This window comes from Necator americanus, chromosome X (assembly GCF_031761385.1).
Source record: "Necator americanus strain Aroian chromosome X, whole genome shotgun sequence".
NCBI lineage: Eukaryota > Metazoa > Nematoda > Chromadorea > Rhabditida > Ancylostomatidae > Necator > Necator americanus.
In genome coordinates, this window is record NC_087376.1 from 2,339,877 (window position 1) to 2,353,698 (window position 13,822).

General features: G+C 38.8%; 2 protein-coding genes across 2 annotated transcripts; both read left to right on the forward strand.

Moving 5' to 3' along the window:
• Nucleotides 1–1,708: 1,708 nt before the first annotated feature.
• Nucleotides 1,709–5,185, forward strand: RB195_021281 (uncharacterized protein; the record flags this gene model as incomplete). The annotated part of the gene is made up of 9 exons (XM_064207933.1): nucleotides 1,709–1,841; nucleotides 2,074–2,160; nucleotides 2,263–2,386; nucleotides 2,471–2,579; nucleotides 2,662–2,824; nucleotides 3,344–3,453; nucleotides 3,727–3,826; nucleotides 4,590–4,649; nucleotides 5,094–5,185. The coding sequence occupies 9 exons, from the start codon at nucleotides 1,709–1,711 to the stop codon at nucleotides 5,183–5,185; spliced, it is 978 nt and encodes a 325-aa protein (XP_064063814.1).
• Nucleotides 5,186–9,491: 4,306 nt separating this feature from the next.
• RB195_021282 (uncharacterized protein) lies at nucleotides 9,492–12,982 on the forward strand (the record flags this gene model as incomplete). The annotated part of the gene is made up of 9 exons (XM_064207934.1): nucleotides 9,492–9,624; nucleotides 9,836–9,913; nucleotides 10,145–10,268; nucleotides 10,353–10,461; nucleotides 10,544–10,706; nucleotides 11,311–11,420; nucleotides 11,832–11,946; nucleotides 12,619–12,678; nucleotides 12,882–12,982. The coding sequence occupies 9 exons, from the start codon at nucleotides 9,492–9,494 to the stop codon at nucleotides 12,980–12,982; spliced, it is 993 nt and encodes a 330-aa protein (XP_064063815.1).
• Between the last annotated feature and the right edge of the window lie 840 nt (nucleotides 12,983–13,822).

A 13,822-nucleotide genomic window follows, 5' to 3' on the forward strand; every position in this document is an offset into this window, starting at 1 on the left:
ACAGGCCCAGTGTCAACAAGTAGCTGGTGGTGACTGATTCCCGCGGTTTTTCCAGGTCGATGGTCAATCGTTCGACCAATAGATCACAAATAAAATCACTTATGTCTTCGATTCACATAATGTTTCTCTCCATTTCCCTGGAACTTCTTCGGCAGATCTTCCACAAACTCTGCAACGCTGCATGAAACACCGTTGCTTTTGTTGATCAGATTAAAGTTCGTATGTGTTAGTATACTATCGAAAAGAGAATTTCATTCAACTTAAAAGAAATTCGTGAAGAAAATGATTTGGTTATTTAATAGCAGCTCATTGCGAACATGTGTATAATTCCGAGTAGAATCTACCTGGTCAATCCTATAAAGAGACTTGCTGTGTTGATCTACTCAAATCCTGAACTGCTTAATATTTATTACTTACATCAAAAGTTGACCATCTGATTGTCAACAATTTGAGAAGGATCGTTTACTCTTAATTTTACCACAGCATGCGAACTGTCGTGAGCAACGAGTCTCAGCATTTTTACTCTCTTCTTTATCCTTTCGCAAAACAAAATTCTTCTGGAATCACTAACTTTCCTCAGTAACCTGGCCTGATTTTTTATGGAAGCGCCATTGTAATGCTGATTTGAGAGCGAACAACATTGACTTTTCTCTTATTTCGTTGTGAATACTTTAAATAATGATGAAAATATCAGAAAACTGGTAATCGATATCAACTGTTAGCTATTGCTGCTGTAACCTTTGAGTGGTTTTGGACTCTATTTCAATATCATGAAGTCAGTGCCATTTAAAACTTTCATATTGAGCATGGCTCATTTTAATAAAGCGCTTCTTAAAATGTAAAACCACTAAAACATCTGTAGTTATGAGAAGAACTTTGCGTCAAAAAGTCCTATAAAAAGGCCCAACCAACCCACTAAACATTGTCTTCCAAAGCATTTCTTTGTATCAGCTGATCAGCTCAACTCAGCTTTTTTCCTTTCCAAATACATGAAACTAATTTTTTTTAAGTGTCATCTTTTTCTAAATTTTCCCAACTTTCATTCCCCACATTTTAGATCCGATCCTGACCAGTTTCCTTTTTTTTGTGGCAGCGAGTTTTGTTTCACAACTATTCGGCCACAAATGTTAAATTTCCTGAAAATTCCATACATTTTGATTATGCGCAATCGCTAACTAAGCGTACAGTGACAGCAGCAAAAATCAAAATTTGCGACAATTTGCCCTACAGCGCAGTGTTGGTGCAGAAGATGTTCAAACGAATGAGCGCGACGCGGCTGCAACGCTCTCTCTCTCTGCCTAACATCTATTCCTTCTCTTCTCTTTTCTATCGAAGGCGCATCGCTTTCCACCGCTTACACGCATTCGACGCCGACCATAATCGTGTTCATGCATCCGTGTGGAAAAGAAAAATTCTAGACTTTCCAGGAGGAAAATGTGCGAAGCCAGTGCGATCATCTCAGTTTCATTTTTCTCTAAAAACAGTCGTTAAAAACGGGTGTACCTCATTATACAAAAAATTCACAAGCGCTTATCTGAAAGTAGTTTTTGGTTCCGTTGATTCAGATATATATATATATATATATACAGAATGAACACAAATATTCATAGTGTACTGAAACAAATAATCAAAACAAACACATCAATGAGCAGACTTTATTTAGACGAGATAAATGTGTTGTCGGTGGTATATTTCGGTAACAGTTCAGATGATCATCCTGTGGTGGATAGGATTCTCATTGGCTTATGCACACCATATCGAGAAATCCTTTTTCATGCGTAATGAAAACAGTCCCGGCCAGAAGCAGTGTGGATTCCACTTTTTGCCTACGGTGACCAACGGTGAGCAATAAATCGACTCGACTAAGGATAATGCTCCTTCGAAAAACATAATCTTTTGCACAAAATATCATTTCCACGTTATCATGGCCGAAAGACAAATCTGATACTACGAGTATAAGAGTATGGCTGTTTGTTATACATAGATGAAAGAACCTAAACAAAGTAAACAATAAATCACTACCATGACGACATCTTAGAGGAATATTGGTGACTCTGAAAGCGTTACATTCAGAAAAAGGGCCAGCGTTCATTTCAATGGGAGGAAGACTGGTGGAACCAAATGAATATCCGTTTGCGGTTCACATCGATACTGATCTTCGTAGGTTATGGCAACCAATAATTGTTTCATTGTTTGTCGAAAAAAAATGATCAGGAATTCTTTTCTTGAGCAAGCTTTCGCAAATATTCATTTACTGTTCAGAGAGTTGTACTGGTGTACTAATATCAAAACGCTATGTCCTGACAGCGGCCCACTGTCTAGTAGGAGCGAAGAATGAAGCACAAGAGATACGGATGTGTGGACTAGGACCTTGGAATGCACGCAGGTTTCTTCATTTCCTCAAAATTACAATGTTTGTCCTTCGTTCTCATCCACCTTTAATTTGTTTCCACTAGCGGGTCTTTTCCAGAGTCGATAAGTATGTTTTGAAACCAGCGGAGTTGAGTATTTATCCCGGATCCAGATGCCCTAATCCAGAATCTTGCACACCGTACAGAACTAAGCACAATATTCGTTTGGTATAGTGAAAACTATATTCCTATGAGACTTGTTCTGAATTTCTGGTAGAAAAATCATGGTTGCTGACTCCAATCTATTCAGGTGAATCCTCATCCAGAATATAATATCTGCAATGGCGAGAACGATATAGCACTAATTGAACTCGAGGAAGATGTCTCGGAGAAGGACGCAGTTCCAATTTGTGTACCAGACGAGAACGAAATGCTTTCCGGTCTTTTATCTGCTATTGGATATGGAGATAATCGTGAGTAAAACGTTACAATAAATCTCAGTATTTTTCAGCAAGAGAAGTATTTCTTTTTTCCAATTGCATAGTTCGTATGGAGCCACTTAATTTCACCCATACACGCCGAGGATCAATGAAAAAATCACCAGTGAGAATTATTATTCCACGGATTCTACGGATCCCCTTTCAATTTCCAAATATACGATGCAATGGTCCCTTTAAAACAAAAAAAAATCTTCAGTAACGTTTGCTTGAAATTTTTCACTTCCACGCAGAATTAGGATGTCGGGTTTTTGATTATATTTTCTAGCACCCCTTTATTCGATTGTATTGAGAATGATGTATTTATCTGTAAACAATCTGCGAACACAAAATCTCCAGCAATCGTTCGATACAATTTATTATGCAGTTGATAAGATTCACGTCCTTTACTGTTTTTTTTTTTGAATTTTTCGGGCACCGAGGTAGTATAAGCAATTCTAAGAGCAGCTATTATTCCACATACTTCTTATTCATACCTGTATAATCTAATTTTAGCATATGCCAAAGATCCGGAGAAGCCAGCATTAAGGGTAGTGGATTTTGAGAATTACATAGAAGACAACGGTAAAATTATTACCATCGATCGAGCAAGGAGTATTTGTCCTGTAAGTCGGTTCATTTCACGTTAACCGAGCAAAAACACTACTGTCAAGAAGTTAAGAAAGATTCGAGAAACTTCTAACAGGTGTTACTAACTGGTTTCTACTGAAAATCCTAACACTTTACTGGATCTTCGATTATGTTCTGATGTCATCTTTTGTTGTGTATACGTCTCTTTTTTCATTTTGAAAAGTCTCAAATAAGTTTAACGGGCGTACTCATATGTGGAAGTTCTTTAACGAGCAGGAAAATAATGTTTTTGTTTTGTCATTTTTCAGGGTGACAGTGGCGGTCCACTCTTTAAAAAAAATAAAGACGGCTTAACACTTGTTGGAATCGCTTTTGCCATAACACCAGAATGTTCTAAATATAACAGAGGTTCGTTCTTAGACATTACTTGCTTTGGAAGTGTGATTGATGTGTTCATATCACGTCATTCACCGAAAACAACACAACACAATCCATCAGAGTAAACATGGCTAAGATGGAGTATATTTCTGCACCTAGATTGAACTACATGGACTATGAAATGGAGCAAAATGCAAAAAAAAAATTGTAGTAATAGCGAGAGTCTTCTTTTACAAAGATAGACGAATGAAAATATGAGAAAGTTTCGAAAGATTCCTTCCATTACAATCAAAATCCAATCGAATGCGTTTTTGAAAGTAACCCGATTCAGCGTGGAAAGAGTCCTGTTATTTGGAGTTAAACCAAGCAACTTTTCATCCCGTGTCACTTAATACAAGTGAAAAGTCCGAGGAATGAGTGTACTGGTTATTCGAAATACTTTCGGTCACAACATATTCCTCTAAACTTGTCCGGGTGTTTCATTGACGAAGTAGTCACTTTCATATTTATTCTCTATATGTACGGATCGTATCCAAGGTTTCAGAGAATAGTTCCAACCATAGCATCACTCTCTAATTTAAGCAGCAGTTTTATAAAACCCGGTCTTTCCGTTCAATGAAAATTATAGTATCATGCTATGCAGCAAACGGTACACGCAAATATCGCAAAAGTTTGGATAGGGCGGATTGTTGGAGTTCATCTGACTTATAATAAACTAAACTGCAAAAATTCTACATCCTCCTTTCTTGCTCACGATATAAAGGAACCACGTAATCGATATCCATTATTTTAGTGAGAAAAGGCTACTACACTGACGTGCGAAAACATCTTTATTGGATCTGCGAATATTCAGGTGAGGAAATCTGAAACTTCTTATTCGAAAAAGGTGCGATAGCAAGGAATTAGAGTAATTTGCTATAAATTTCAATAAAATTTTTTGTCACACGAAAAAACGACAGAAAAAATGCCTGGAAAAGATGCCCATTGTTGGAAAAAACAGCTATGATGTTCTTTAATAGGTAAATACAATAAGAGTTTATTGCCCATGTTGGACTGTCTTTGAATTTCGGCATGTTGAAACGTAGTTTTAAATTGAAATTTCTTGAGCTGTAGCCAAGATTGGTATTGATCGTCTTTATTAAACAACAATTAACGTTTCGACGTTATCGTCTTCGTCAGAGCCTGGAAGAAAAAAAAAACGTTAGTCGTTGTTTAATAAAGACGATCAATACCAATCTTGGCTACAGCTCAAGAAAATCAATTTAATATGAGTTTAATTTATAAGGAATAAATTTAGGTGTTTGCTACGGCATCGGCAAGTGGAAAACTAAATTCAGTAGAGACGACGGGACTAATTTCGGAGAACAGCACGACACCGATATCTCCTAAAAATCCTCAAAGCCATCTCTTACAATAAAATTAAGTGAATAACTTTCCCATGACATACTATTTATTGGATCACAAGAATTGCAAACTAAGTCACGGATAAACACTTCCAGATGTTCGTGATAGTTCTATGTGAACTTTCAAGCAATGCCAAAAACCCTGCTGAACATTACTGATGTTTCCCTAAAGTCTTTTTTCCTTTTCGAAATAAACAGGATTGGGTCGAAAAACAAGGATAAATCCCTCACACTGCCTCATACAGTGTCGGTCCAACGATTAAAAAGAAAATAAATGGGCTTATTTAAAAATGTTTTGGAAAACTTTCGACAACCCACTCGTTTTACTATAATAACAGAAGAATAGCCTATTGCAAAATTACAATTGTATTTTTCTCAAATTTCTGAAAACTCTTGTTCTTATCTTTTATTAGTTTATCCATATCTTTTGAAGAAATCTGTCGGTGTTCCGAACAAATAACAACAAAATAGGAAAAGAGTTAAAGAGGAAGCGTTCTGCTCTAAAAATGAAAAATTAATTATTATTATTGCTTGCTAAAATGGGACGGTCTTCAGAAGTGAAGCGAAAAGTGACCAGATGTTCGCATTTTTGAAGAAAGAAATCCAATTTCGCTTTCACGTGTGCTTCCAGCCTAGACATCTGAACAAACCCGAAGTCTCTTGGCTAAAATTTCCGCCCACACCGTCTACCCAAATATCCTGGACCCGATATCAAAGGACTACTCTCATCTGGTACATCTCTCTAAACTCAACGCACGCTCTCTGATCCCATTCTGACCCCGCTGACTGCTTTATGATGCAGGGCTACCAGTCCTGAATCCTTTTCGGTTGCTAGATTCCTTTCAGTAACAGATTGAAACCAGTTTCAGCTCAGATAGCTATAGAAAAATATCAGCATAACGTTCTTCAGACCAGTGACCGATTAATGAGAAAATGATAGCACCCTCAAAAAAGGGAACGTACAAAACCCCAAAAAGTTCAGCACCTGCCGGCACTCGGTAGGAGAAGGCTCTCCTTCAGCCTGAGTCATGTAGCTCAATTCAGAGATACGGAAAACAGCCTGCCGCAACAATTTGTGCTCAGTTTTGATGTTTTATCACCTGAATAAATTTGTCACAATCACAACATACACATACAATTGCAAGTTCAAAAAAAGAACTTACTTGCTGAAGTACAACAACCGCGAGAAGAGAAGCAAGAATATGAAACGAAAAGATCCCCGAAAGGAACGAAAAGAAATCCTCAGATAGTTCTAAGTCTACTGCAAATGATAAAATAGAGGGAAATAACACTGAATTTTGCAACGATCTCAAGAACATGTATATAATTTTTAGGAAACAGATCCTTAAACGTAGATGTTCTGGGGAAATTTAGTGCTATATTTGCAAAAAAAAAATTTAAAAAAGACTAACGCCAAAAAGAACTGCTCTATTGAGGTAGACAGTATAAGACAAAAATCTAGATGATCGTTGGACTACCTACTGGAAATTTTACTATCGACTGCTGCTGAAATTTTACTATCGACTGGTTTAAGTTGCAGTCCAAACACACTCAATTGTAAAATGTCTACATAATGTTTACTTGAACTTTTTGTCCATACTACTTCATCAGAGTCGAAGCTGTCTCCAAAAATCAGTGAACAATTCAGGACTACTCAAGTTGGACGAAGATGAGGTTAGACTACCAGTTCTACACTACTGCAATTGCAATTTATTAAACTGATGACGAAATCAGCGCATGTTGCTGCCTATCCGGGATGCCAGTCTCCCAAGTCCAGTTCCGGAGGTTCATGTGAGGGTTCCGTGAAGAACTGACACTAGACCTCTAACATCCCCGGGTGGCAATGTGTGCGGATCATCGGAGGTAGAGCTGAGGGGGTAGCCACCGAAGCTGCTTGCATCGGCGTCGATGGCTCACGCCTCGCGAGGACATTCACTTGGAAGTCCTGAGGCTACGGCCATACTTCTCTGTTCTTTACCTTTACTCTGGCCTCATGACGGGCTTTTCAAGCCCCTCAGCAATATACATACATATTTGTCACATACATACTGATTGCCTCACCACTCTTTTGCGGCTCATGTGTATTCGACTGGAAACAATACCCAGTACTGAGTACTTAAACAGACTTCATCGCAAACCACATATATACATAACAATACAATGTGAGGAGTACGGGGCCTCACCAGCCACTCACTACAGGCCCGGCAAGCACAATTCCTCGGACGTATGAGCAAAGTTTGGACGTGGAACCGTGTGGCCTCAGGGACCCCGGTTACCTCTAGCTCGTGTCCGCTCCTCCTCCTTTTGGCGGACGGTATTTCTCAAAAAGTGCGCGGTTGTTCGTAATCGATCGCACCCGCTGCTTGAGTCCGTTCCGGTTACCGCTTGCCAGGTGACATGTTGATGGAATGAATCCTGATGCGTGGAACGGTTCCTTTAGAGGCAAAAGTGGGCTGAGCCGAAAGCACGCGAAGCGGAGGAGAGCTGTGGGACCTTGTCGCGTCCGCAGCACGGGTCCTCAGACTTAGTAGGAATAAAGGACCTAATTGATCACAATTCCGCAATCCACTATTTTTATAAGAATAAAGATGTGTTTCAGAGAATGAATGTACTTCAAGCCATTTGTTTTTTAACACCCTCTAATAGACAATAGCAGAGAACTGACTTAAAAAAGCGGTAATCTACACGAAGCGGTAAAATTCATTTGTCCTCTGCTTAAAGGCATCACCCTACGAATCTGAGGTGGTGCAGATTTCAGGTGGAGTATTCGTACAAAGGATGGGAGACTACGGAGAGGAGGGTGATTCCGTCCATTTCTTCCTAATTACCGTAAAAAACGGCCCGGAAGATACGGCTTCATTCGTTTTGGTGCACCATTTTGTACAAGAGGTTCGATTGGAGCGCGCCAGTCTTGTGCGGCGCCGCCTCTTCCGGGCCGTTTTTTACGGCAATTAGCAAGAAATGGACGGAATCACCTCCCTCTCCGTAGTCTCCCATCCCGTATACGAATACTCCACCTGAAATCTGCACCACCTCAGATTCGTGGGGTGATGCCTTTAAACTATCTGTAAGCAATTCTTTCCCGGAAGCAATTCTTCCCGGGATTCCCGGAATAAACTAATTCTCGCACTTAGCTGACATAACTTTGCTGAGACTCTCTACTTTTAAACGCCCTCGACATGATATTAAAGAGGAAGAACGGGCTCAACATTTTTTATTCATCTGTATCCTCTCGCGAAACAGAAATCTTCTGGAGTAACCGACGTTTCAAATGTTTCTTTAATCACGCTGCTTGACTTTTGATAGAACTACCAGGGTAAATTAATTCAATACCTCAATTCCTTTGCCGTCGATGTGAGCACCTGGAATGGAAAAATATCACAAAGAAGTGAATCGAAGTCAGCTATGAACTATTGCTACAAAAACCTTTGAGTGGTTCTAGACTGCATATCAACATAATGATGTCAGTCGCATTCAAAATTTTCAATATAAGCGTGATTCATTTTAATAAAGCGCTTTTTAGAATGCAAAACCACTAAAACATCTACAGTTATATGAATAACGTCATGCCAAGAAGTCCTATATAAAGTCCCATGGAGCCCACTAAACACTGTCTTCCAAACGACCTGTTTGTATCAACTGATCAGTTCAACTCAGCTTTTCCTCTTCCAGATACATAAAACTTTTTTTTTCAAGTGTCAGCTTTTTTCTAACTCAACTTTCATCCCCCACATTTTAAATTCGATCCTGACCCGCAATTTTTTTTTGCAACCGCGAGTACTGTTTCACAACTATTCGGCCACGAATGATAAATTTCTCGAAAATTCCATACATATTTGTTCTGCCCCAACGTTAACTACGAATCCAGTAGAAAGAGGCAAAAACAAAAATTTACAAGATTTTGTACCAGAAGTATTGTCGGTGCAGAAGGTGTTCAACCGGATAACCGCAGCGCAGCTGCATCGCCCTCTTTTCGGCATGACATGCACTTCCTTACCTCTCTTTTCAATGAAATACACATCGCCTTCAACCACTTCCACGCACTCGACGCCAACTGTAGTCATTGAAAGTGCATTAAAGAAGATCCTGTCGGAACGGAGCGTTCTTCATCATACAAAAAATGCACAAGCGCTTATTTTCCAATAATTATTGGGTCCATTTCTGCTTTTGCAGTACACATCCAGAATAAATTTATAGGATGGTGAAACAAAAAAATACAAACAATTAAGTTTATGACATGGACTTTGTTCAGATAAACGTGTGGTTGATGGCTAATTCAGATAACTGTTTAGATGATCATCTTGTGGTTGATAGGATTTTCCTTCGCTTACGGCCATTATATCGAAAAACCCTTTTTCACACGTAATGAAAACAATCACCGCCAGAAGCAGTGTGGATTCCACTATTTGCCTGCAGCAACCAAAGGTATGTTATAAATCAATTTTTTTTTTTGAAAATTTTAATATTCAACAATAGCATATTGCTTCGATTGATCGAGTTTTAAAGATTATGCTCCTTCATAATCCTAATCTTCTGTCTGGAAGATACATTTTAATATAAACATGCACGAAAGATAGATCACTGCCATGACAGTATTTTTAAGAAAAATTTCTGACTAATAAAGTGTTATGTTCAGAAAAAGGACCGGCATTCATCTCAATGGGAGGAAGATTGGTATATCCAAACGAATATCCTTTTTCTGTTCACGTCAGTGGTAAGTTATGACATCAAGTACTCATTGCTCGCCAAGAGATGATGACTAGCTTTTTATGAGTTTAGATTTTACAAGCAATTTTTTCTATTGACGAGGTTGTTTTGTTTGCCGTTCACATCGACAGTGATTGCTTTAGGTTATGGCATCCAATAAACATTGCTTATCACCAAAAAAAATGATCAGGAATTCTTTTCCCAAACAAGATTTCACAAATATTTATTTTTTCTTAAGAGAGTTGTTCTGGTGTGCTAATATCAAAACGCTATGTGCTGACAGCAGCCCACTGCGTCGTAAAATCGAAGAATCATATGCAACAGATACAGATGTGTCGACGAGGACATTGGAATGCACACAGGTTTCTTAATTCCTTCAAAACTACGGTGTTTGTCTTTCGTTCTCATCAACCTTTAGCTTGTTTCCATTAGTTGATCTTTTTTAGAGTTGATAAGTGCGTCTTGGAACCAGCGGTGTTGAGAATTTATCCGGGATCCGGATGCCCTGAACCAGAATCTTGCACACCAAATAGAACTATGTACAGGGGTATTTCGGTATAGTAAAGACTACATTTCTATAAGACTACTTTTGAGTTTCCGGTAAAGAAATCCTGCCAGCTGACTTTAATCTATTCAGATAGTTCCTCATCCAGAATATAACCTTTGCAATTTTGCAAATGATATAGCACTAATTGAACTCGAGAAAGATGTCTCAGAGGAAGACGGAGCACCCATCTGTATGCCTGAGGAGAAGGAATTACTTTCCGATGAGTTAGCTGTTGTAGGGTATGGAGCTAACCGTAAGTATCATCCCGTTATACGTACTATTATTTTCTAGCAAAATATATCCCATCATTCCAATTACAGATGGTTTTTTTAACCCCTTTCTAATTTCACAGGAGCACGGGAAGGACAATTTCAAAAATTAGTCGTGAGGATTACTGAGAATCGCTCAGTACCTCATAGAACAATGATGTCAAGTTTTTAACTGTATTTTTTTTGCTGGAGTTCGACTAAATCAAAGGTGGCATATTTGTAAACAATCTGGTAACGTAACGTAAAATCTCCAGCTATCGTCCGACTCCACTTTCTATATCCGATCGATACGATTCTCGTGCTTTATTGTCTTCTAATAACTTTAATGAAAACTACTACTAATTACATAAGCAGTTACAACTGATAATTCTACATTTTTATTATTCAAACCAAGGTAACCTCATATGGCGAAATGGCGAAGACCTGATTAAGAAACTACTATTAAGATTTAAAAAAAAAACATAAAGAAAAACGATAGGATTTTCCTATTTTACCTTCTCCTATAACCTTTGAAAAAGAGCCACCAATTGCCAATTACAGGTATAATTCTACATATTTTTGATCAAATCTTGGATGACTTTATTCTAGCAATGGCCAAAAAACCGTACGCGCCAGCATTACGAGTAGTGAAGTTCAACAAATACAGGCAGAGGAATGGTGAAATTATCACCATTGATCCGAGACGGGACACCTACTTTGTAAGTCGGTTAATTTCTTGTTCAACAAACGAAAACACCCTGGACCAACAAGTTAGGAGCTTACGGAAACCGGCCACCAAATGTTGCTTAGTGGATTTTGCTGACACTCCACCAATTTCGCTTGTTCTGTCCTCTCCTTTTTTTATTTTGCGAACCATGCCACAAGAAGGTAAAAATAGCACCAATTTATTATATTATGCTGAGGTTACTACGAGTTGCAACGATAGAGTCAGTCCACCATCCTCAATTTTTGAACTGTTGAGGTACACACAATTTTCATACTCCTGTTGTGATTTTTTTTCGTAACACTTAACAAGAAAACAACAAACCGTTGATTTCACTATACGTGTTTTTGTCTACACAATCAAAGCTATATCTAGAGGAGAAAAATGTGTTCTTGCAATTTTTTAGGATGACGATGGCGGTCCACTGTTTAAGAACAACAGTGGTGTGTTAACAATTGTTGGAATCACTTCTCATGGACCTTTTTCTGAACCACCCTTCTTATGTTTAATAAAAAGGAAAGGTTCGTTCTTTAGCGTCATTTGGAGCGTCACTGAATTATGATAATGGTAATATCACCTTTTATTTCGAGAATGCAGGAAGTTACGGTGGTGTCCCAGGGTGCTTCCTAGAACTCAACAAGATGAATGTATTTTCTTGTTTAAAAAACGGTTGTTTTTAAAAACTTTTTGTAATTACAGTTAGGACACAATCGGCGGGTTTCGCTAACAACTCGTTTCAGCATAGAAGAAGTTCTGTTATCAGGGTGTTTCTGAGCAAATTTTCCCACTGTGTCATAGAACGCAAATGAAAAGTTCAGGGAATGATTGTAGTGGCTAGCCGAAATATTTTCGGTTTCAAGACTAGATATTCCTCCGAACTTGTCTGTGTCAGAAATTTCTCTGGCTAACTAGGTGTTCTCCTTCATATTTGTTCTCTGATGTGTATGCATCGTAATCCTATGGTTTCAAAAAATGGTGCACACAGTAGCATCATTTTTCAGTTTAAAAACAATATTTTAGAACCCTTTCTTTCAGTTCAATAAAAATTATAGTTCCATCTGTGGACAGTAAAAAAATTTGCTTTTGAATGAAATAATCAATTTAACGAACCTTTATTAACTTAGCCAAAAAAATTCTTTATCATTCTTTCTTGTTCACGAAATAAAGGAACTATTCGAAAACTATTCATTTAGTGAGAGTAAGCTACTACACTGACGTGCGAAAACATCTTGATTGGATCTGCGAAAATTCAGGTGAGGAAATCTACGATTTTTTTTATTGGAAGAGGTGCAATTGCGAGAAATTAGACTACTTTGTCACAATATTTAATAAATTTTTTGCTACAAGAAAGTGACCACAGAAGAATGGCAGAGATGCCCATTGTTGGGAAGAACAGCTATGATGTTCTCTAATAGGTAAATACTATAAGAGTTTAATTTATAAGAAACGAATCTAGATGTCTGCCCCGACGTCGTTGACGACAACTGTGAGCACGAAGAAGACGACGGCGAAACTGAATCTAGAAAACCCAACGACACCCATGAAAATGAGGACTAAGGACGTAGACAGCGACTTACGTCTTATTTGCTGATTTCTGAAAATCCTCAAAACCATCTCATGCAATAAAAACTGAATAAAAGAGGCTCCTCAGCCAATTCTTTATTGATCCAAGATTGCAAAATAGGTCATGAAAAGACACTTGCCAGATGCTCGTGATATCGTAGTTTTATCTGGACTTTCTACCACTGCTTTCATCAGTAAATGCAAATTAATATCACTGATGTTCATCTAAAGTCTTTTCCCCTTGTCGCCTCACAAACCCGGTCGAATGATTAAGAAAATAAAAGTCTAAAGATTCGAAAAAGTTTCGAAAAAAAATTCGACAACACCCTCGCTAAAGTATAATGAGGGATGTGCATTCTGAGCTAAAAACGAAAAATGAATTATATATTAAGATGAGACAACCTTCAAGAGGGAACTAAAAACCGAACAGATCCCTGCATTCTTGTGAACTGTATCTGTCGTGTTCTCGGGTGCTAGGTTCCTAGGCCCAGTCCCAGAGGCTCATTGATGTGTGGGTCCCGTGAGGACTGGCACTAGGACCCTAACAACCCAAGGAAGTGCGATGTGTGCGGATAGTCGGGGCTAGAGTATATCCGCACGAGGTTGCGGTAGCCAGCCGAGGCTTGCGTCGACATCGATGGTTCACGTCCTACCCCCCGGGACACATGCTTGGAGGCCCTAAGGCTACCGCTTTGCCTCACTGTACTTTCCCCTACTTTGGTCTCATGTCAGCACGTACACTGTGTTCGGTCACTTGCGAGGTACCTTTGGCCGCCGCCCTTCGGGCACTGTGGCCGGGCTCTTTGAGCCTTGTGGCAAAACCCCTTCGTGTAC